Here is a 23,927-nt window from a genome sequence, read left to right as displayed (position 1 = left end):
CAGCTGGGCAGAGTCTGACGATCAGGACACGGGCGGTCTTGTCAATGTTATCTGGGAGGAGTTTGATTCTGTGACCCCTGATGAAGTGGACAGGATTATGGGGAAGCTGAGTTCCACCACATGTTTATTGGACCCGTGCCCTTCTTGGCTGGTTTATGCAGCTAGGGAGAGGACACGAGGCTGGCTCCAGGCGGTTATATCTGCTTCTTTGAGTGAGGGTTGTTTCCCCACCATCTTGAAGGAGGCGGTGGTGAGACCTCTCCTCAAGAAGCCTGCCTTGGACCCAGCTGTATTGAACAACTTTCGTCCAGTCTCCAACCTTCGCTTTCTTGCGAAGGTTGTTGAGAGTGTGGTGGCGCATCAGCTCCCTCTGGTCCTGGATGAAGCGGATTATCTGGACCCTTACCAATCGGGTTTCAGGCCCGGGCACAGCACGGAGACGGCATTGGTCGCTCTGGTGAATGATCTCTGGAGGGCTCGGGATAGGGGGTATTCCTCTGTCCTAGTCCTATTAGACCTCTCGGCGGCTTTCGATACCATCGACCATGGTATCCTGCTGCAGCGTCTCAGGGGATTGGGAGTGGGAGGCACGGTTTTTCAGTGGTTCTCCTCCTATCTCCTGGGACGCTCGCAGTCGGTGTTGGCAGGGGGGCAGAGGTCGACCCCTAGGACTCTCGCTTGTGGAGTTCCTCAGGGGTCGGTCCTCTCGCCTCTCCTGTTCAACATCTATATGAAACCGCTGGGTGAGATCATTCGTGGTTTTGGAGTTGGGTATCATCAATATGCTGATGATACCCAACTTTTTATTTCGACCCCAAACCACCCCAGTGATGCCCTCGCTGTGATGTCCCGTTGCCTGGAGGCGGTTCGGGTCTGGATGGGGAGGAACAGACTTCAACTCAACCCTGACAAGACTGAGTGGCTGTACATTCCGGCTTCCCGAGACACCTGGGATGTTCCACCTCTTTCTATGGGGGGTGAGCTTTTACCCCCTGTGGATAGGGCTCGCAACTTGGGAGTCCTCCTAGATTCACGACTCACTTTGGAGGATCACATAGTGGCCGTGACTAGGGGGGCTTTTGCCCAGGTTCGCCTGGTGCGCCAGTTGCGGCCCTATCTGGACCGGGAGGCCTTGTGTACGGTCACTCATGCGCTCGTGACCTCTCGCCTAGACTACTGTAACGCTCTCTACATGGGACTTCCCTTGAAGACTACTCGGAGGCTCCAACTGGTACAGAATGCGGCCGCGAGAGTTGTCTTGGGAGTTTCCCGGTACTCCCATGTTACACCTTTGCTCCGTGAGCTGCATTGGTTACCAGTTGTCTTCCGGGTAAGGTTCAAGGTTTTGGTTATGATCTTTAAGTCCCTACATGGCATGGGTCCGCGATACCTCGAGGACCACCTGCTGCCGGCGTCGACTCCCCTCCGCCCTGTGCGCGCCCACAGAGAGGGCCTCCTCAGGGTGCCTCCTGTCAGGGAATGTCGACTGGTGGCCCCCAGGGGGAGGGCCTTCTCTGTGGGTGCTCCGGCGTTATGGAACCAACTGCCGGTTGAGCTCCGGATGGCATCAGACCTCCGATCCTTCCGTCGCGGGTTGAAGACCCATTTATTCGAACTAGCGGGTCTGGCCTGATGGGGGTACTTGGGTTTTTATAGGTTTGTTTTATTATTCTGGTTTTAACTTGGGCATTAATTTAATTATCTTTTAATGTTTGTACTGTTGTTTATATTTATGCCCTGTGAACCGCCCTGAGTCCCTTTGGGAGAAGGGCGGTATAAAAATCTCAATAAATCTTAAAATCTTAAATCTATACATCATGCTAGTATTTTGCAGCATATTTTTGCATTTTTAGCAAAATGATTCAGTAACTCAGAATTGGGTTTTTGATACTGTACTTTATCTAGAGACCTAAAATAATTGATTGGAATTACCAAAAAGTCATCTGTTAAAATGTTTTAAACAAAAAATTATATTGTATTTTTAGGGCAACCAGTGATTATGACGACTGAAGGTGGTTCAGATACTGAAGTAAAAGAATCAGAGAAGCTGAGGACTAACACAGTAAGTGAAAATGCTGGGGATGCACCAGAGAGTCAAGAAGATCAGAAACAAATAGAAGAAGGTTCTCCTGTCCTTCCAACTATAGCTACTCAAAAAAGCCCTAAAAGCTCAGGTGGAAAGGGCATTTCTCGTTTTATCCCCCCCTGGCTTAAGAAACAAAAATCATACAGCATATCAGAACCCAAAGATGAAACTAAGAAAAGAGAGCATCTAGCATCAGAAGAAGAAACAGCAGTGGAGGAAGGAGAATGCCATCTTTCAGAAGAAGAAGCTCGATCTAAAGGAAAATTATCGGACATTTCTGAGAACCTTCAAGAAGCTGAAGTGGGTGGTGATAAAGAAGAAAAACATGTTGAGTCACAGGTACATCCTAGAAAGAAAAAAAAAAACTTTAGGAAGCACACTTTAATGGCTTCAGCATTGTTGTGGTTCCTGTTATGTGTTATCTTTTCTTTTTTATATATTATTGTTTTATCATAGAGAATAAAATACAAAGAAAGCAAAAGCATATATTCAATCTTAACAAGAATAAAACAGAAAAAAATAGTGTACAAAGAAAAAGAAGTGATCAATTAAATTTAATATGTAGGATCCACCCTGGCTGGGTACCTACCTATATATACAGGAAAAAGTCAACAGGTTGAGCTAAACATTACAGTAATCTTCAAATCCCTCTGTTAACCATTTGTTATACTGTATTTAGGGTGTGGAAAGTCTACAAGTGCTTTCTAGTCTCTTATAAAGCTGTCTAGTCCATTAACTGTAATCAAAGCAGTTAATTTCTCATCTCTGCTAGTTCAGTGAATTTCAAAATCCATTCTTCAACAGTTGGTATCTCTTTTTCTTTTTAGTGTTTGGCAAGTACAATCCTCACATCTGTCACCATGTGAAGGAATAGCATCCCAAATTGTTTTTCAATTGGCTTGTCCATTATACCTAAAAGAAAAGCTTCAGGTTTCATTAATATTTGTATCTTAAATATTTTTTGCATTGTCATTGTTTATCCAGTATGCTTTCATGTGTTTGCAAGACCGCCACATATGATAAAATGAACCTGGATTTTGATTACATTTCCAGCACTTATTGGAAATCCCTTTATATATTTTCGCTAGTCTTATCTACGGTCAAGTACCAACAACACATCATTTTGTAAAAGTTTTGTTTCAAACTATAATGTGAATTTTAGTCCATGTGTCCATACATTCTGGATGACTGTATGTTACATTTACTTTTGTTAATATGAATTCACGTCATTCGAATTCACGCCATTCATTCTAGATTGTACTTTGATTTTACAATGAATCATACTGTGTGTTTGTCTTGGCATATAGTCATGCGGGCCACATTACGGAAATGTCTTCAGACAACACTGGCTCCCTTGGCTAGGAAACAGGGATGAGCACTGCCCCCTAGAGTCAGACACGACCGGACAGGGGAAACCTTTACCTTTAAATAAAAAACAGAGACAAGTAATACTGTATAATGTTGTGGGTTGTTGGGTAGGTTGATGACAGGTCTCCATTGGTTTCTGAAGGCTGTCTGAAAAAAGGTCTAGCCTGAAATCCAAGGATTTTGGCATGGAGTGTTTGCAGTACAAGGCGTGCAAAAATCCTGCTTGGACTTTAGGACGGATCTTTTTCAGCCAACATCGAGACAAAAGGACTCCCTCTTGTTTCTGCAGCTGGCTGTAAATGCCGCATGCTGCAGATGTTATGTGTCAAAATCCTCCTTGGATTTCAGGATGGACCTTTTTCAGCCATTCGCCAAAAATGAGAGGCACTTCACGCTTCTTATCTGAGAGTGTTCCTGCTTAAAAACCCACAAGATTGCTTTGTAACTGCAACTGAATATGCTGAGATTTTGGCCACTGAGTGAAGTAGTCACGTGACATTTTGCTTAATGACTGCTTCTTTCCAGTTGTGGCAGTTAAGCAAAAACTACCTGTATTTGCCATCAAATTGGTGTCACTCTTAGAGACCATGTAGATAAATTTTCTCCAGGATTTGGGTAGGTAAGTAAAACACTTTGTATCTTTGGTACATTTTTTTATTTCAAACCTGATGATGTTATTAAATTTTTCAAATATATTTATGTCAATTTTCAAAAACTCTTTTTATCTGCTTAGTTCTGGTTTCTATAATCAGCATTGTAAAACAGGAAAATAAGGATTTGGAGTTGTAGTTACCCCCCTAATCAGTTTCTTTCTCATTGTAATGTATTAATATGATTCAGTTTTCCACAACCTGGTGCATTTTAATCTGCAAGCCAATTACAACAATGAAAAACATATTCAGGTTGCATCATCCTTGCTTTTTCTCCATTGTAATACTTTTTGCTCAGGTCCTCCCCCTCCATCCATCCATCACCAGTTTTGCCCAGCTCAGGTCTTCCTAATTTATATAATTTATTTTTTCAAAAATATGAAAATAGATGTTAAGCAATTTGCTTAGATGCTGCAATATCTATGATAGGTAGCAGCATTTGTAGCTCCTTTTATTGTAAAGTCTTTTGCATTCGTGCCCTATTTGTGACTCTTAAGAAGCCTGCAGGTAGCTTGCTGCTTGAAGCAGAATAGGCTAACTGGATAGATAGTTTTTTATTCTTAAAGAAGGAAATGAAACTAGACTTGTAACTAGATATTATTTCCAAATGAACAAACTTAAGTGTGTGCTTCCACTTGTAATTCCTTTGCTTCTTTTTGCATTCCAACAAACGTTGGGTAGGCCAAGGTCTCAAAATAACAGGTTAACTAAGTGTCCTAGAGATTTGTTCTCTAAGATTGGTAGTCTAAAGAGACAGTTGCTCGGTTGACTTGCAGTTCCATGTCTAGGTTATATTTATTATTATTATTATTATTATTATTATTATTATTATTATTATTATTATTATTATTATTATTTTATTTATTTATTTATTTGACTTATATACCGCCCTATTCCCATAGGACTCAGGGCGGTTTACAGGGCAATTAAAACCATACAATATAAAAGTTAAAATAAATTTAAAACAATTAATTAAATTTAAGCCCAAAAGTTAAAACTTTAAAACCCAATTAAAAAGCCCTCAGTCTAGGCCAGACAGCTCAAAGAGCCAAGTTTTTAGGTCCCGGCAAAATGAATGGAGGTCGGGGGCAGTCCTAAGTTCCATAGGAAGTTGGTTCCAAAGGGCAGGCGCACCCACAGAGAAGGCCCTCTCTCTGGGAGTCACCTGCCGGCAATCCTTCACCGGCGGTACCCTAAGAAGGCCCTCCCTGTGGGAGCGCACAGGATGATGGGGAGTTAATGTCGGCAGCAGGTGTTCCCTCAGATAATCTGGACCCAAGCCATTTAGGGCTTTATAGGTCATCACCAGCACCTTGAATCTCACCCGGAGGGCAACTGGAAGCCAATGCAGCTCGTGGAGAAGAGGTGTTACATGGGAGTATCGGCACCAGCTGAAGCCTCCGAGTGGTCCTCAAGGGCAGCCCCATGTAGAGACCATTGCAGTAGTCTAGCCGGGAGGTCACGAGCGCATGGGTGACTGTGCGTAGGGCATCTCGGTCCAGATAGGGCTGCAACTGGCGCACCAGGCGAACCTGGGCAAAAGTCCCCCTGGTCACGGCTCCTATATGGTCTTCAAAACTGAGCCGTGAATCCAGGAGGACGCCCAAGTTGCAAGCCCTATCAACGGGGGGTAACACCTCACCCCCCCATCATTAACGATGGAACAAACTGGTTAACCCGAGATGCCGGTATGCACAGCCACTCAGTCTTGGCAGGATTGAGACGAAGCCTGTTTCTCCCCATCCAAACCCGTACCGCCTCCAGGCAACGGGACTTCACGTCGAGGGCATCACTGGGTTGGTTCGGGGTGGAAAGAAAAAGTTGGGTATCATCAGCATACTGATGATACCCTACCCCGAAACTATGAATGAGCTCGCCCAGCGGCTTCATATAGATGTTGAACAAGAGGGGAGAGAGGACCAACCCTGAGGGACTCCACAAACGAGGGGCGGACCTCTGCCCTCCCGTCAACACCGACTGCGAACGGCCCAGGAGGTAGGAGGAGAACCACTATAAAACAGTGCCTCCCACTCCCAGGCCCCTGAGATGCCGCAGTAGGATACGATGGTCGATGGTATCAAAAGCCGCTGAGAGGTCTAATAGGACTAGCACAGAGGAACATCCCCTGTCCCGAGCCCGCCAGAGATCATTCACCAGCGCGACCAATGCCATCTCCGTGCTGTACCCGGGCCTGAAGCCCGATTGATACGGGTCAAGATAATCAGTTTCCTCCAGGAACAGAGGAAGCTGATGCGCCACCCCACTCTCAACAACCTTCGCCAAAAAGCGAAGGTTGGAGAATGGACGATAGTTGTTCAAAATCGCCGGGTCCAGGACAGGCTTCTTGAGAAGGGGCCTCACCACCGCCTCCTTCAAGGCAGCAGGGAATACACCCTCCCTCAAAGAAGCAGTTATTACTGCCTGGAACCAGCCTCGTGTCTTCTCCCAGGCCGCATAAACCAGCCAGGAGGGGCACGGGTCCAATAAACAAGTGGTGGAGCTCAGTCTCCTCATGATCCTGTCCACGTCATTGGGGGTCACAGGATCGAACTCAGTCCAGATAACATGCTCAAGACCGCTTGATTCCTCCACATCAGACTCTGCCAAACCGGCCCGGATCTGAGCGATTTTGTCTGCCAGATGATGACTAAACTCCTTGGCCTGCCCCTGTAAGGGCTCCTCCCTCATCTCCTGATTAAGGAGAGAGCGAGTCACCCTAAACAGGGTGGCCGGGTGATTATCTGCGGACGCGATGAGGGCAGCGAAGTAATTAGACTTTGCCGTCCTCATCGCCGCGAGATAAGACCTTGTGAAGGTTCTTAGTCGCAATCAGTCCGATTCAGACTGGGTGGACCTCCAACCACTCTCTAGACCCCGTCTCCGATGCTTCATCTCCCGGAGCTCCACAGAAAACCATGGGGCCCAACGGGATATTTGCCAGGTCAGGGGTTGCAAGGGTACAACACGGTCGAGTGCCTCGGTGGCCGCCCTTTCCCAGGCATCCACCAAGGCATCGGCCGGGCTGTGAGTGAGGGAGATAGGTAAAGACCCAAGTGCCATCTGGAACCGTTCCGGGTCCATTAGGTGCCTGGGGCGGAACCACCTGGTCGGCTCCACAGCCCAGCGACGGGGTGGCATAGCGGAAGACCAGCCACAGGAGATAGTGATCGGACCATGACAGGGGGACAGTAGTTGGCAAACCCCCTCCCAGATTATCCAACCACTGTCCAGATAAGAAAACCAGGTCGAGAGTGTGACCCCCCCCATGAGTCGGGCCCTGAATTACTTGGGTCAGGTCCATGGCCGTCATGGAAGCCATGAACTCCCGAGCTAACTCTGACGACCCTCCCAGGGAAGGCAGGTTGAAGTCACCCAGAACCATAAGCCTGGGAAACTCCACCATCGACCCTGAGAGGGTGTCGAGCAGCCCGGGCAGGGCCGTTGCCACACAGCTGGGCGCCAGGTATGTTAGCAACAGGCCCAACTGAACCCGAGGGCCGCACCTCAGGAGGAGGGACTCACTCCTGCCTATCTGCACAACGGTGGTCTCCTGCGGACATAGGGTCTCCTGTATAACCACCGCCACCCCACCGCCCCTACCCTGAGCCCATGGGCGGTGTAGCACACAGAAACCTGGAGGGCATAACTCAGTCAGAGGGTCCCCTCCCTCCGAGCCCAACCAGGTTTCTGTAATGCATGCCAGATCCGCATGTTCCTCCTTGATCAAATCCCAGATGAGGGGAGCTCCACAGATTGTATATAGCATAGATTAAAAAATAGTGTGATATGGTTTCTTTGTTATGAGTTTTTTTTCTAAGTTGATTGTAAATCATTGTTAAAGAAAGAGTGAGGCTGATGGATAAAAAATTGATTTTAGGCAGTACATGAACATGGAAACGCATGTGCTTCTCTCAAGCCACAGTAGCCCTGTTTTCAGTGGAAGCTGTTTCACAGCTCTCAATCTGGATTGTATGTGCACTGATGAGACACATTTGCACTTCATATCTAGACCTAACTGAGCTCTAGAAAGAAGTCGAGGCATCATTTTGTCATGATATCTTTAGGTTCTTTGTGGCTGGTCTCCTCTCCTTTCATGCAATAGAGTTTTGGAATATTTGTCCTGATTCTATTCTAAACTTACATAATGATTATCTGCTATTGTAATTTGAAATATATACTGCACTTGCATTTGATTAAATCAAACTGCATTTGATTACATTTACAATTCTGAAACTATAATATTACTGTATGGTAATATACATTTCCTTGCACAGTCCGATAAAGAAGACAAAGAAATTGTTTCTGAAGTTACTGACAACAAGCAAGACACTGAAGATCCGAAAAGAGAGACAAAAGAGGTTCAAACAAATGAAGTCAAAGTAGAAAGAGTGCTTCAGAAAACTGCTAAGAAGATCAGAATAGTACAGGCTAAAGTTGTGCTTTTGGATGGCACGGAATACAGTTGTGACCTTGAGGTAAGCTAGTGAGCTTTATTTTTTTTCTTTAAGAGGAAGTAAGTGCAATACTTTTATAGAAATGAGGACTAAAACATGTATTGTGTTATGTTGATAATATACAGCATCCCAATGCAAAGTCAATTTATATAAAATATAAGTACACAGTATATTTATCTAAAATAATTTCAGTTTTAATTTTCTGTGTTTTTCTTAATGATCCATAGCATGGAATTTTTCTTTTTAATAGTTGTCAACAATATTAATTTAGCCATTCACTATGACCCCAAAAGCATTTTTTTCTGGTTACCTACAATCAGTTCAGTTTTCATGTATGAATTTAGGGTTTTTACCCTAGGGTGCATCGCTTTGTCTACTTAAACTGTATTTGTCATTTGGTAAACATTTACCAAATTAAAAAAAAAATCCTTTTGGACTTTCTTCAGTCACTTGGTTCTTACGACTCCAGGCTGCTTAATATTATCCAGAAGTCAGTATCGTTTAACCCATGATAAATGCCCTTTATCATTTATTCATAAGCCAACATCTTAAAAAGTACTGGCTCCAAGAAACTTCTTATGTCCTTCTATTAAAACGTTACCCATTTAGTTACTCTTTTGTATTTTTATCCAATTAGCAATCCATAAACATTTTTTCTTATCCTATGACCACTAAGTTTCAGAACCACTGATGAAGAACTTGGTTAAAGACGTTTTGAAAATCCAAATATATAGTAACAGCAGGGTTACCTCTGTCCTGGTCCTATTGTTACTCTTAGAAATCTCTGAAAGGTTGGCAAATTAGGACTTGTTTATGCTGTTTTTTCTTCAACAAAGCTTGATCTTCTATGAAGCTATTTATTTTGTCTTTGATTATCACTTCTGTCAAGTGGCATAAAGCAGATGTTAAAGTGGCAGGGCTATAATTCCCTTTTCAGATCTTGCTATCTCTCTTTAAAAACTGGTATTACACTAGCTATCTTCAATTTCTTTGGCACTGAACCTGTTTTAAATGTTAAACTATATACTTTTGGAGAAGATTAGCAATTACCTTTGAAATTCAAATGGTTACTATATTGTACAACTGATTAATAATCAGTTCTTTCATATGAGTTTGACATGCGTTTTTGCAGAAGATGCTCATATGTAATGTATAAAACAGCTTTTTAAAACTATATACCTGAATTTATTATTTTATTTAAAATCAGAATAAAGGTTTATAATGAATTTCATTTCAGCAGTACATTTTTACATAGTATAATAGTTCTCTATTTTCTATAGAGGAACATTTTTACCAGCCTTCTGAAATTCACAAGGAAGCCTTACCAAAGACTATTTCACAGCAATATATTTTTCTTTTCCTTGCATGTTAGAATTGCAGAAACATACATGGACCACAATTCCTGATGGCATTGGGTATGTGAACAATTGTTATAGAAGAGGGCAGATTTTTTTAAACTATTCATAGAGATTAGTGTCAGTTCTATAAGTCTAGATTCTAAACCTTGCGGACCATTTACTGTGGGTTGTTTAAACTTGCAGCAGCTGTAGTTTGGGACATCTTCAGTCAGGAAGACAAGATTATATTAATTTAATAATCCATATCAGATATCAAGGAAGCTTTCCTTGATAGTAATAGCACTTAGTCTTATATACCACTTTACAGTGCTTTATAGCCCTCTCCAAGTGGTTTACAGAGTCAGCATATTGCCTCCAACAATCTGGATCCTCATTTTACTGACCTCGGAAAGATGGAAGTCAGCCTTGAGCTGGTCAGAATCAGACTCCTGGAGTGAGCAGTGAATTAGCCTACAGTAATACATTCTAACCACTGCGCCACCATGGCTCTTTGATCCCTAAATCGTCAGAAAATTACTGAGGATCTAGTAATCAACAGGAATACTACACTGTGGTGTTTATCTGGTATTCTACGTACAGTTGAATGAAGTGGGAAAAGGTATTTTTGTATTATTTGTTTTAATCATTGATTGAAATACATGATGCATCAATTTATTTATTTAGAAACTTAAGTGCTTCCATTTTGTGGCATATCTGTTCACTACCACACTGTTTTGTTAATTCAAAACAAAATTTGTACTCACTTTGCTGATAAGAGCTGAGAATAGGATAAGTTTAGATTCTCAAAGGAAAGCTGTGTGCAGAGAAAGAGGGAAATTTGCTCATCTGTTAATATTAAGAAGGAATTATTTGTCATGGGTTATGTGCCTCCCCCCCTCGCCAGTAATGTCATCAGGGACCCCAAGGGTGGGCTTCCTACTATAAGACCCTTTCTGAAAATCTTACCTCTTAAGACTAGGAAGGTTTCTTCCTTTGGCTGTTCTGGAGGGTTTTGGGAAAGACTTAGATATTGAATTGACCCATGATTCAGTAGTGCCGGGATGTCACTGGCTCTTCAACACTTCATGATCTACTGATCATAAAGAGGCAGTTGGGTCTGGATAGAAGGATTACTTTAGATCTTTTTCCATCACTTTAGACAGTGTTTTATCTAAAAGATTGTTAATCTGTACTTAGTTCCTTCTGCCTTTCCTACCCTGTACATAGATACAGAACATTTGCTTTTTTTGGCCCGCCTACTAGTATGAATTGCCTGAGCCTAAGTTGTAAAAAAAAATCTCTTTTCTGCTATACTGATGAAATCTGCTTCACTAATCCTCAGTCAAGTCATATTCTTTCTGTTAGGAACATTCCCATGCCCATATAGAACTCTTTGATTTAAATCAATCAGAATAGAGCTGGGAGGGACCTTAGAGATCTTCTAGTCCAACTTCTAATACTATAATTGTTGTACATGTTAAATCAGCAAATTTCTCTGCCACACAACCATCTACAGGACCACAGAGAAGAGTATTAATGCTATTTGCCAGATAAAGTAACTTGGAGTTAGAATTTGACTGGGCAGTCCAAGCCATAAGTTGAGTTGCCCATGGCACAAATTTGTAAAGTTATCTGGACTGAGTTCAATTCTGTAACATTGAGGTTCTTTAATCTGCTAGCTCAATCATAATGATTGTTAAATTTTGGGCCCTCCTGAGTTAACAAGGTGGCTTGGGAGATGACCAAGGGATAATTCCATGCAATGTTATCGTCTTTGAGGTAGGGTGTAATTTCTCCAGCCTGGAAACAGCTGATGGTATATTCTCTTCTCAAGAAGCCATTGCTGGATCTCTCCATTCAGGACAATTACCAACAACAAAAACCTCAACAGAAAAAGAGCAAGACAAAATGCACAACTTGCACATTGTATTATTTCTGCTGATATTGATGCCATGACCAAAGTATGCTTTTATTGTCATCTCTTTTTATTTCTTGGAGAAAGTACCAGTTTTGCTGTATGATGGAAACGGTCAGGATGGGCAATTTTCAACCTCTACCTAATGAACTCCTCAGTTTATATAGCAATGACAAACCTGTTGCAAATGAAGTCTGGAAGAGCATCAGACAGTACCATTGCCTTTGTGCCAAGAAGTCCTTACAATGTGGAATGAAGGGAATCCTTCTAGGGCTTTTCAAGGGCAAATCCATAATTCAATCAGGCATTTAATGCCAGACCCCAACCAGTAAATTAAATTTATTTAAATTTGCTTTATGTATCCTCAAGACGTGCTAAGTTTAGAATACCAAAAACAAGGTCTACCTCATTTGTACTCTGCTCTGGCCTGATGAAGCATTGAAGGCAAGACTACAAGATTATGATAACATTTGTGCAAGCCCCAAAACCAGACTCAAATGAAGATCTAGAGCTGCATTAATTGGTACTGAAGGACATAATTCATGGCCCATATTACAGTAGAAACACTTTAAAAATATGGTACATGCACTAGAAAAAAGGCATTTAATGAGCATAAAAGATGTTTCTTCTCTACAGGAGATGGTCTTCAGAAATGGGAGGTTATGAAGGACCTAAAGCAGGAATGAGTTGAAATATTAACTTCTCAGTGGGTGATACCTGATAATGCACAACTATTGAAGGTGTTCAATTGTCATCTCAGTGTAGAAATATCTGGTCAAATAATCTCAAATCCATAAACAAATATTTATTAAGTAAATAAATATGCCCCATCTCATCAAATATGTTATCAAGTAATAACATGTTATGATTCCAAGAATTGTATTTATCAATACAGTTATGCTTTGTGCTCACTATACATAAAGGACAAGGACAAATTATGGAAAATGTGCTGATTTATTTGAAGAAACCAATATTCCAACATAGTCAGGTATATGTTGCTTTAAGCCAAGGAAAAAGAAATGAAAATGTAACAGTATTCTTAAAAGAATGGCAGATCAACCACAGATGCTGGAATCAAAACGTTCTTATTAAAATGAAAAACATCTATATTTGTTTTGCTATCCATCTTTATTCTTTAATAAGATGTTTTCTTCGTAAAGTTTAAAACCAAACCCATAGCAATCTGCCCATGGTCATTCTATGTTTAGGTAAAGAAGTATCTCTGAAAGGATGACCCCATAGATCATAGTTTCTCTAGTTTCAATTAAAAAGGCAGCAGATGCAGCTCAATTGATTGAAATTAGGCAACATTTCAATACTAGAATAACCTTGTAAAATATTAACATTGACACTTGACATTTATGACTTGTCTGAGAAGACTATGTAACCTATTGGGTTTATCTGTATCACTTTCCTTTTATGAAAATGTTGTAAATGTATTTGTCCAAATTAAGGAACTTATTCTATCTCTGATGCTATTAAATATTTGAATTTTAAAAAAGGAAGAATTGCAGCCAAGTCATATATATGATATATCTATATATATTATATATGGATATATAAATACAAGAATCCTGCTAGCTTCACAAATATATGTTTCAATCTATTGCCAGCTTCCTCTCTGCCCCCTTTTCCTTCTTATAGATGAATTGCCTTTAGTCTTGTGGAAGAGGAATAAACGTTAAGGGAATGTTTAATATTTTCATTGCCCTATATTCTTGGTTATTTGCAGTTTAGTACAACATAGTGTATAGCATTTGTTAATAAGTAGAAAATACTAAATCCAGTAATTGCACTTCTTGTTCATTGAATTAAAATATCTAAATATATGCTTGAGATTATGTACAAGCTTTATTATAGTTCATTTTATGCACTCAGTCATATAACTATCAAGTCTAAAGAATGCCATAATGACATCTAGGCAGCTGACTTATTGTAAAATTTCTTTCCAAAGCAAATACAGCTTTCATTAGAGTGTTCTACCTATTGGGTTTATCTGTATCACTTTCCTTTTATGAAAATGTTGTAAATGTATTTGTCCAAATTAAGGAACTTATTCTATCTCTGATGCTATTAAATATTTGAATTTTAAAAAAGGAAGAATTGCAGCCAAGTCATATATATGATATATCTATATATATTATATATGGATATATAAATACAAGAATCCTGCTAGCTTCACAAATATATGTTTCAATCTATTGCCAGCTTCCTCTCTGCCCCCTTTTCCTTCTTATAGATGAATTGCCTTTAGTCTTGTGGAAGAGGAATAAACGTTAAGGGAATGTTTAATATTTTCATTGCCCTATATTCTTGGTTATTTGCAGTTTAGTACAACATAGTGTATAGCATTTGTTAATAAGTAGAAAATACTAAATCCAGTAATTGCACTTCTTGTTCATTGAATTAAAATATCTAAATATATGCTTGAGATTATGTACAAGCTTTATTATAGTTCATTTTATGCACTCAGTCATATAACTATCAAGTCTAAAGAATGCCATAATGACATCTAGGCAGCTGACTTATTGTAAAATTTCTTTCCAAAGCAAATACAGCTTTCATTAGAGTGTTCTACACAGGGCATTCTGTTCTAATTAAAATGTTATGACAAAAACATTTAAATATGACTGAATGGCTATATTTTATGCACGTCTGAACAACTGAAGTGTATTGAGCATGACATAACTGTTTCAAGGATGTTGTAGTTTGCTTGATTGAAGTGCAAAAGTGCACTTGCTATCTTATAAAAAATTAAATGCTCAAGTACCATATGTCTTACAATTTGCCAGTGATTTCTTGGCTATAATAAGCATGTTTTTAAACAAACATTCTTAAGTCAATCTCATTATGTTCTGGCAGAATGCTAAAATAAAATGTTTTATTTATAGTTTAAAAATTATAAACTCTGTTTAAATTATTCCAAGTATTTTACTTGTTTCAAACTCTGTGCGCTTTCTTTAAAAATATTTGGTAATGATGAATATAGTGTTAAATTTGGCTATAATAGCTATAATAACATAAAATGAAATAACATATTTGTTTTTTTTTATTTTGAACTTGAAATAGACTGAAGCTATATATAACATCTGTTCTGACAGTTTTTCACATCTATCTTTTAATAGAAAATACAAATGAGAAGCTTCCAGCAGATTAGAATTTAGTTCATGCCAGTTTTCTACTAAACATTGCCATTTTGCTAGTCCATGATACTAGTTTTGATGGCTCATTGCTTTGATTAATGAGAATTTGTTTTATTTAAATCTTATCTTATAAATCAGTTTTTAAATGATAGATGATAGATTTAATATCAATATTTTCTCAGCATGAATACATTTCCTTTGGTTTGTTCTAACAAAATTTTCAACAGAAGTATTTTTTTTATTTGTGCCTTCAACAAATTACTATTAACTAAATACTACCCAAGATTATAATGGTAATTTAATGCATGTATGTTGTAGAATTTTTGCTCAGAGAAGGGAGCTTTTGAATGGTAACCTGCCAAGTAAAATGATGTTTTTGAAACATAAGCTAAGGGCGTTATAAGTGCTGAGAGTCATTTGGCAAAATAGTATTTATATTGAAATGGAAATTATCCAGGATTTTTACATACTAGAATCTTAAAATATTATTATTTGGAAACCAAAAATGTAGCACCACAGTCACAAAATAAAAATACAAGATTTAACTGGTTATATACACTATGATTATCTTCTGGACATTGAAGTGTTATTAGTTGTGAATTAAGTAGGAAGCATAATAATAATAGCACATGGATTATGTGATTCTGTGATACCTAACTTCATAGCCAATTAGATTTCACTCCTTTCTTTCCCCTTTTTCAAGTCTCAATTTAATATGTTTGGCAGATGGATGTCCTTTTTAAAATACAAGTCTAAACTGGAACTTTCCACATGTTTAATCCAATTTAAACCAGGTTACCTAAATATCTTGGATTTTTTTTGTTAAAGTTTAAAATCCTATTTAAATGATAAATTGAAATGTAAAGTAAGCAGCAAAACTCATTAAAATCTCTTGAGAAATGAATACAAGTTAAAAAAACCATTTCCCCCCAAATTGTACCTGGGTATATTATTAGAAATAGTTTTGTGTTTCAGGGGTTATTTGCATTGTTCCTTATGTTTCAGCTGATGGGATGTAACACTGAATGATCCAGTTAAAATTGTAAATGCGGGATATAAATTGAGCAGTTTAGTTCAGCATGAATGTGCTTTGATTTCTTTTGGACAACAGACAATGCTTTTATTGAGCTTGGTAATTTTATTGCATACCTTTTCTCCCTTGTCCTTTGTATTTGTACACTGTTTCTCACAACTACTGTGTGGCACATAGCTCAACAGCATAGATAATTTGTTCAGTTTAGAGCTTTCTGTCTCTGACTGTCAGGCACAATAACTTTAGTGTTGCAAGAGCCTACACATAGGCACTTGAAGGGACTTCTCTGGAATTGCAGTGGCGTCTACTGAAATCTGCGTGATAAGCAGTTGCAAAAATGCCTTTCAGTTGCCAGGTCTCAAAAATGTCACATTATAGTTGCTTTTAAAATGCCATAAATAGCCAAATTGGGATGTAGGACTTGTTTGAAAACGAAAGGCACCATACTGCACCTCTTGATTTCTTCCAGTAGCAGACACTATTTCAATGTTTCAACAAATCTTGAAAAAACAGAAAGGCGAGTTGTCTGTTCTCATTTATTAATTCAAATCAAACTATAGTACTTTGAATGCCCCAAATTTTCCCTTTGGGTTGATTACACCCAGTGTTATATATCATGCTGCATTTCAATAATATCAATAATTAATAAAGTTATTGCTATTTAATAGTACTAATTATTAATTTACTATTAATAAAATTATATTCAATATTTGATGTAGAAGAAAGAAAAACCTAAGAACAAACCTTTTCAAATGTTATCTGTTTGCCTGTTGTGTACTTTTGCTGCCCCAAAGTATTTAAAACAGTAATACAATTTTCTCTTATACATATGGAAATATGAAAAATCATATGATCATAAAAGCAGTTATTTCTGATAGATTTCTCCTGTCAGAATCTTATGCCCTATATTCTTTAAAATGTTGTTAAACTAGTTATTCTTTTTATTTTTATGTACTTGGGGGCGTATCTCTTGTGTAAAAGTGACTTGAAAAATGTTGGTTCTTTCATGTTTTACTTAGCCTCTGAATCATTCTAGTAACTTTTATTATCTTCTAATTCATTCAAATTTTATTGGGGCTATATGGTTATGGTTGTGAGTGCATCTGAAGGTTATATTTAATGCAGAAAGAAAAAGAAAACTAATGAACTGAAATAAGATTCAATAAATCACTTCAGTGTTATATTTCTTCATTACATATCTAACATTAGACAATAATACATTGATGACTAACAGTTGTTTTAACTGTTTAAATCAAAATCATTAGACGTTTAAAGTAAAAATAATGAGGCTTTTGCTACTTACCAAGATACCAGGTAATTCAAGGTGGAGTATGTAGCAAAACTCCTTAGTTTCATTTTTGTGTGAAAGCAAAATATAACAGAAATCAGTTGAGCAGTTTAGTTAGTGCTGAGATAACCATGAGTTGTTATACCAAAATATGGAGAAATGTCAGAGATAAATCTTTTAAGCTGTAAAGAAGTATATTAAACCTTTACTTTGGAATTTTGATTTTTTGGTTAGTAAACAAACTAATAGTCAAATGTATTTTTAGACAGCTATGTAGACAGTTTTGAATTGTATTAATGGCCAAGTAGATTCTTAAGTATGATGCATTTAACTGTTCTTTTGTTTTGGGGGATTTATTATGAAAAACGTACAAAACACTAATGACAGCAATATAGTTCCTTATCCATTAAATGTAACGTGCTAGTCTTTGACTTACAATAATGGAGTCTGGCCAATCCAATTTTACAACTTTTTTTGTGATACTGGTTAAGTGAATAACCATGGCATGTATGTGTTTACCAAAAATTGGAAGTAAAGACTGGTGTTCGGCAAAAAGTCATAAAGTGTGGTCACATGACCACAGGACACTGGAAAAACCACAAATGATTGTTTGTTCAGTTGCCAAGTTCCTGAAATGCAGTCTTGTGACCATGGAAATGTGTGGTACTCAGAACTCTGGATTGTAAGTCCCTTTTGTGTGTCCCATTGTAACTTCGAACGGTCGCTAAGTGATAGTCGTAAGCCAAGGACTATCTGTTTTTGATAATTAACAAGTACTCAGATGTTGTTGTTAACTGCGAAGTCGTGTCCGATTTATCGCAACCCTATGGACAACGTTCCTCCAGGCCTTCCTGTCCTCTACCATCTTCTGGAGTCCATTTAAGCTCACGCCTACTGCTTCAGTGACTCCATCCAGCCACCTCATTCTCTGTCGTCCCCTTCTTCTATTGCCCTCAATCTTTCCCAGCATTAGGCTCTTCTCCAGTGAGTCCTTCCTTCTCATTAGGTGGCCAAAGTATTTGAGTTTTAGCTTAAGGATCTGGCCTTCTAAAGAGCAGTCAGGGTTGATCTCCTCTAGGACTGACCGGTTTGATCGCCTTGCAGTCCAAGGGACTCGCAGGAGTCTTCTCCAGCACCATAGTTCAAAGGCCTCAATTCTTTGGCGCTCAGCCTTTTTTATGGTCCAGCTTTCACTGCCATACATTGCAGCTGGGAAGACCATAGCCTTGACTCTACGCACTTTTGTTGACAGGGTGATGTCTCTGCTTTTTAGTGTGCTGTCTAGATTTGCCATTGCTTTCCTCCCCAGGAGCAAGCGTCTTTTAATTTCTTGGCTACAGTCCCCATCTGCAGTGATCTTGGAGCCCAGGAAAATAAAATCTGTCACTACCTGCATTTCTTCCCCATCTATTTGCCAGGAATTGAGAGGGCCGGATGCCATGATCTTGGTTTTCTTAATGTTAAGTTTCAACCCACATTTTGCACTCTCCTTCTTCACCCGCAACAAGAGACTCTTTAGTTCTTCTTCACTTTCTGCCATTAGAGTGGTATCATCTGCATATCTTAGGTTGTTGATATTTCTTCCGGCAATCTTAATTCCAACTTTTGATTCCTCTAACCCTGCCTTTCTCATGATGTGCTCTGCATATAAGTTAAATAGGCAAGGCGACAGTATACAGCCTTGCTGGACTCCTTTCCCAATTTTGAACCAATCAGTGGTTCCGTGTCCCGTTCTCACTGTTGCTTCTTGGCCCACATATAGGTTTTTCAAGAGACAAACAAGATGCTCTGGTATGCCCATCTCTTTAAGAACTTGCCACAGTTTGTTATGATCCACACAATCAAAGGCTTTAGCATAGTCAATGAAGCAGAAGTAGATGTTTTTCTGGAACTCCCTAGCTTTCTCCATGATCCAACGTATGTTGGCAATTTGATCTCTAGTTCCTCTGCCTCTTCGAAATCCTGCCTGTACTTCTGGTAGTTCTCGGTCCACATACTGCTGGAGTCTAGCTTGTAGGATTTTAAGCATAACTTTACTAGCATGAGAAATGAGTGCAATGGTGCGGTAGTTTGAACATTCTTTGGCACTGCCTTTCTTTGGAATTGGAATGTAAACTGATCTTTTCCAATCCTGTGGCCACTGTTGAGTTTTCCAAATTTGCTGGCAAATTGAGTGTAGCACTTTTACTGCATCGTCTTTTAAGATTTTGAATAGCTCAGCTGGAATACTGTCACCTCCACTAGCTTTGTTGTTGCTCAGCTTTTCTAAGGCCCACTTCACTTCATATTCTAGGATGTCTGGCTTGAGGTCAGTGATCACCTCACTGTGATTATCAGGGACATTAAGCTCATTCTTGTATAGTTCTTCTGTGTAATTTTGCCACCTCTTCTTAATCTCTTCTGCCTCTGTTAGGTCCCTGCCATTTTGGTCCTTTATCATGCCCATTTTTGCATTAAACGTTCCCTTCATCCTTCCAATTTTCTTGAAAAGATCTCTGGTCCTCCCTATTCTATTGTTTTCTTCTATTTCTTTGCACTGTTCAATTAAGAAGGCATTCTTATCTCTTCTAGCTATTCTCTGGAATTCTGCATTCAATTGGGCGTATCTTTCTTTTTCTCCCTTGCCTTTTGCTTCCCTTCTTTCCTCAGCTATTTACAAAGCTTCCTCAGACAGCCATTTTGCTTTCTTGCATTTCTTTTTCTTTGGGATGGTTTTGGTTGCTACTTGTTGTACAATGTTGAGAACCTCTTTCCATAGTTCTTCAGGCACTCTGTCTATCAGATCTAATTCCTTAAATCTATTTGTCACCTCTACTGTATATTCAACAGGGATATGATTTAATTCATACCTGAGTGGCCTAGTGCTTTTTCCTACTTTCTTCAGTTTAAGCCTAAACTTTGCAATGAGAAGCTCATGGTCTGAGCCACAGTCAGCTCCTGGTTTTGTTTTTACGGACTGTATAGAGCTCCTCCATCTTTGGCTGCAGAGCATATAGTCAATCTGATTTCTGTGTTGACCGTCTGGTGATGTCCATGTGTAGAGCCGTCTCTTGGGTTGTTGGAAAAGAGTGTTTGCTATGACCATCGTATTCTCTTGACAAAATTCTATCAGCCTGTGCCCTACTTCATTTTGTACTCCAAGGCCAAACTTGCCTGTTATTCCGGTTATCTTTTGGCTTCCTACTTTAGCATTCCAATCCCCCATGAGGATAAGGACATCATTTTTTGGTGTTAGTTCTATAAGGTGCTGTAGGGCTTCATAGAACCGGTCAATTTCATCCTCTTCAGCACTGGTGGTTGGGACATAGACTTGGACTACTGTGATATTGAATGGTTTGCCTTGGATTCGAACTGAGATCATTCTGTCATTTTGAGGATTGTATCCCAGTATTGCTTTTCCTACTCTTTTATTGACTATGAAGGCTACTCCATTTCTTCTGAGGGATTCTTGCCCGCAGTAGTATACCTGATGGTCATCTGAATTAAATTCACCCATTCCTGTCCATTTTAGTTTGCTGATGTTCAGTCTTGTCATCTCTTGTTTGACCACGTCCAGCTTTCCTTGATTCATGGATCTTACATTCCAGGTTCCTATGGAGAAAAAATCTTTACAGCATTGGACTTTCCTTTCACCACCAGACACATCCACAGCTGAGCGTCCTTTCGGCTTTGGCCCAGTCGCTTCATTCTTTCTGGCACTACTAGTACTAGCCGTCTGCTCTTCCCCAGTAGCATATTGGATGCCTTCCGACCTGAGGGGCTCATCTTCCAGAGTCATATCGTTTTGCCTTTTGGTACTGTCCATAGGGTTTTCATGGCAAAGATACTGGAGTGGGTTGCCATTTCCTTCTCCAGTGGATCACGTTTTGTCAGAACTCTGCTATGACCTTTCTGACTTGGGTGGCCCTGCACGGCATAGCTCATAGCTTCATTGAATTATGCAAGCCCCTTCACCACGACAAGGCAGTAATCCATGAAGGGGAGTACTCAGATAACAAACTATATATTTGATTCCTTTAAAAAAAAGTTGTAAGAGACATTAACGATTCCTAAATATACACCAGTATTTCAGGATTTTAAGAATTGCTGCTGATTTTTCATTTGTCCTACTTAAATTTTTGTTATCTAAATAAATATCTCCCCTCCATTGGTTTTAATCAGTCCTTTCTTACATGCTGCATATAGACTGTGAAGCATCTACTCCCTTTTGATTTTTTTTTCTGAAATAACAAATTGTAACCATGATAACAAATGCAGAGTATTTTCTTTGGTATAGATGTGTTTTAAAAATGTATGTAGCATTGTATTATATACATGTTTCATTGATTTACCCTGTTTTTTCCTAGAAAAAAACAAAAGGTCAGGTGTTGTTTGACAAAGTATGTGAGCATCTTAACCTACTGGAAAGGGACTATTTTGGCTTGTTATTCCAAGACCACACAGATCAGAAGGTATGTACTAAATGTGTAAAAATGACTTCTAAAAGACTGGGAACTTGTGTAATATATGGAATTTTGTTACTGAACATTAAGTCTTTTTTAGTCCAGACCCTCAGATTTTGAGCAGAAAAGGGTAACTATAATGCTATCTCTTGCTGTCATATTTTGAACTGAGCAATTTTTCCATGGATGGGGAGGGGGGGAGAGAGGAGGCACACACAATCTAAAAACCTTGCATGTGCAGTTAACAGTAGGGTTCGTGCTTCTATGAGAATCTAATGCCTGATGATTTGAGGTGGAGCTGAGTTGCAAAAACAGATCAAGCTTCGCTCGCTTGCCCGCCATTCACCTCCAGCTGTGCAGCTGATTCCTAAAAGCCACAGACCAATATTGGTCCCTGGCTCGGGAGTTGGGGACTCCTGGCCTAGATGCTGTATGGATGTGATGAAATAGAGAATGCTGACTGAAAGCATTTGAACTCTAATTTTCACTTTTCTTTTAAAAATATATTTGCAATAAATAACATCATCATTGTTAAAGCAATTAATTAAAATGTAAGACAAATCTGAAACAAATAAACTACTTGAAGTACATAGATCTAGACAGATTTCTGAAGGCATTTAGGGAATATCTCAACAATTTGGTCAAATTCTGTTATTTTTATAAGGAGCCTTTCTTTCTGATTCATTCTGATTGGCTCCTTGGTTTATTAATGAGTCCAAGAGACAAAGTGACAGTAAATCTAACTGAGTATGGCTACAAACTCGGGATCAGATCTACATTATGATAGTAACAGAAGCATTGATGAGCTGTTGACCGATTGGCTTGTTTAGGATGGCATCTCCCAGTTTGGGAAAGTGTTATCTTCCATTTTGCAGCTTTGACAGTTTTTCACAGCAGTTTGTCAACACAGTGGTTCAAATCTGCCAGAGGTTGAACTCTCCCTGTGACTATCAAGTCTATAACATTAACTGGAATGACATTTTAGCTTGTAGAGTCTTAGTTTAACTTTTAGTTTGTAGAGTCTTAGAAAGTAGATACTATGAGCATTTTACTAGTGTACAGAAGGGAATAAAAAGATATACACGTTTTGCAAGAAAAACCTGCATTTCAAAGGTTTTTCATAGAAAAAAGTATCCTATATATGAATAATTGTGAAAGCTAGATTTTTTGCTTTGTAAAGGATTACTTTTATTTCATTATTCTAATTTTAATTGGAGTTCTATGTTTACAGAGATATTGAACATCAGTACACTTATATGACTAAGTCTCGAACTATTATTTTCATGAACTAGCACAGAAAAAGCAGTATCTGTAGAAAAACAATTTATAAAGAGAAAGACAGTAAAGGGCAATCTAATCTAAAAGGAAATTCTCTCGTGTTATCTGCATATTTGAAGAAGCAAATTATCTTTTATGACCATAAAATCTAATATCGTTGGGGGAAAAATATAGACACTTTTGAGGTCTTTGTGTTTCTTTCTTTTTAAAAAACGTTTTTATGCCCTTTCACTTGCTGCTTTAAGACAGTGATTTGTGCAGGAGAAAGTGTTTGTAAATAAACATAGTTAGCTCACTAGCAATCCTCAGCTAGAGAGAAAGCCTCAGACGGGAAAATATGAGACATATCTTGTTTTCATTTTATAGTCTTAGTGAAAAAGCAAATAGCTTGCTAGCATAAAAAGTAAAGGTAAAGGTTCCCCGGCACATGCGTGCTAGTCGTTTCCAACTCTAGGGGCCGGTGCTCATTCCGTTTCACAGCTGAAGAGCCAGCGCTTGTCCGAGGACGTTTCCGTGGTCATGTGGACGGCATGACTAGACGCCAAAGGTGCATGGAATGCTGTTACCTTCCCACCGTAGTGGTCCCTATTTTTCTACTTGCATTTTTACGTGCTTTCGAACTGCTAGGTTGGCAAAAGCTGGGACGAGTAACAGGCGCTCACTCTGTTACGCGGCACTCAGGATTCGACCCACCAAACTGCCGACCTTCTGATTGACAAGCTCAGCGTCCTAACCCACTGAGCCACCGCGTCCCTTCTTGCTAGCATATATAGATAATAATTTCACATTGTCAGTTAATATAGCCACAGGGAATATCAGTCTCTTGAGTTTTCCATCTGGTTTGCAAAGTTGTCCCCTCTTTTCTATCTTTGATGTGCATCTCCTATCCTGAGGGAAAGGGCAAAAGTCATCTTTTGGCTCAGCAACTTATCC

The 23,927-nt window shown here is 39.3% G+C and overlaps 1 protein-coding gene across 5 annotated transcripts in view; it reads left to right on the top strand.

The window, feature by feature from the left end:
* Positions 1-23,927, top strand: part of EPB41L2 (erythrocyte membrane protein band 4.1 like 2) — a 100,036-nt gene that overhangs the window by 31,255 nt on the left and 44,854 nt on the right. For all 5 annotated transcript variants that reach the window (XM_081312871.1, XM_081312872.1, XM_081312873.1 and 2 more), the window contains exons 2-4: positions 1,986-2,425; positions 8,379-8,579; positions 21,621-21,725. In XM_081312871.1, coding sequence (XP_081168997.1) covers positions 2,000-2,425; positions 8,379-8,579; positions 21,621-21,725 — 732 coding nt within the window. In that variant the 5' untranslated portion in view covers positions 1,986-1,999. The remainder of the gene's footprint in view (positions 1-1,985; positions 2,426-8,378; positions 8,580-21,620; positions 21,726-23,927) is intronic.

This window comes from Vipera berus (assembly GCF_964194415.1).
Source record: "Vipera berus genome assembly, chromosome: 1".
NCBI classification, from domain to species: domain Eukaryota; kingdom Metazoa; phylum Chordata; class Lepidosauria; order Squamata; family Viperidae; genus Vipera; species Vipera berus.
The sequence above is the reverse complement of the archived record's forward strand: the minus strand, read 5'-3'. Positions and strand labels throughout refer to the sequence as shown.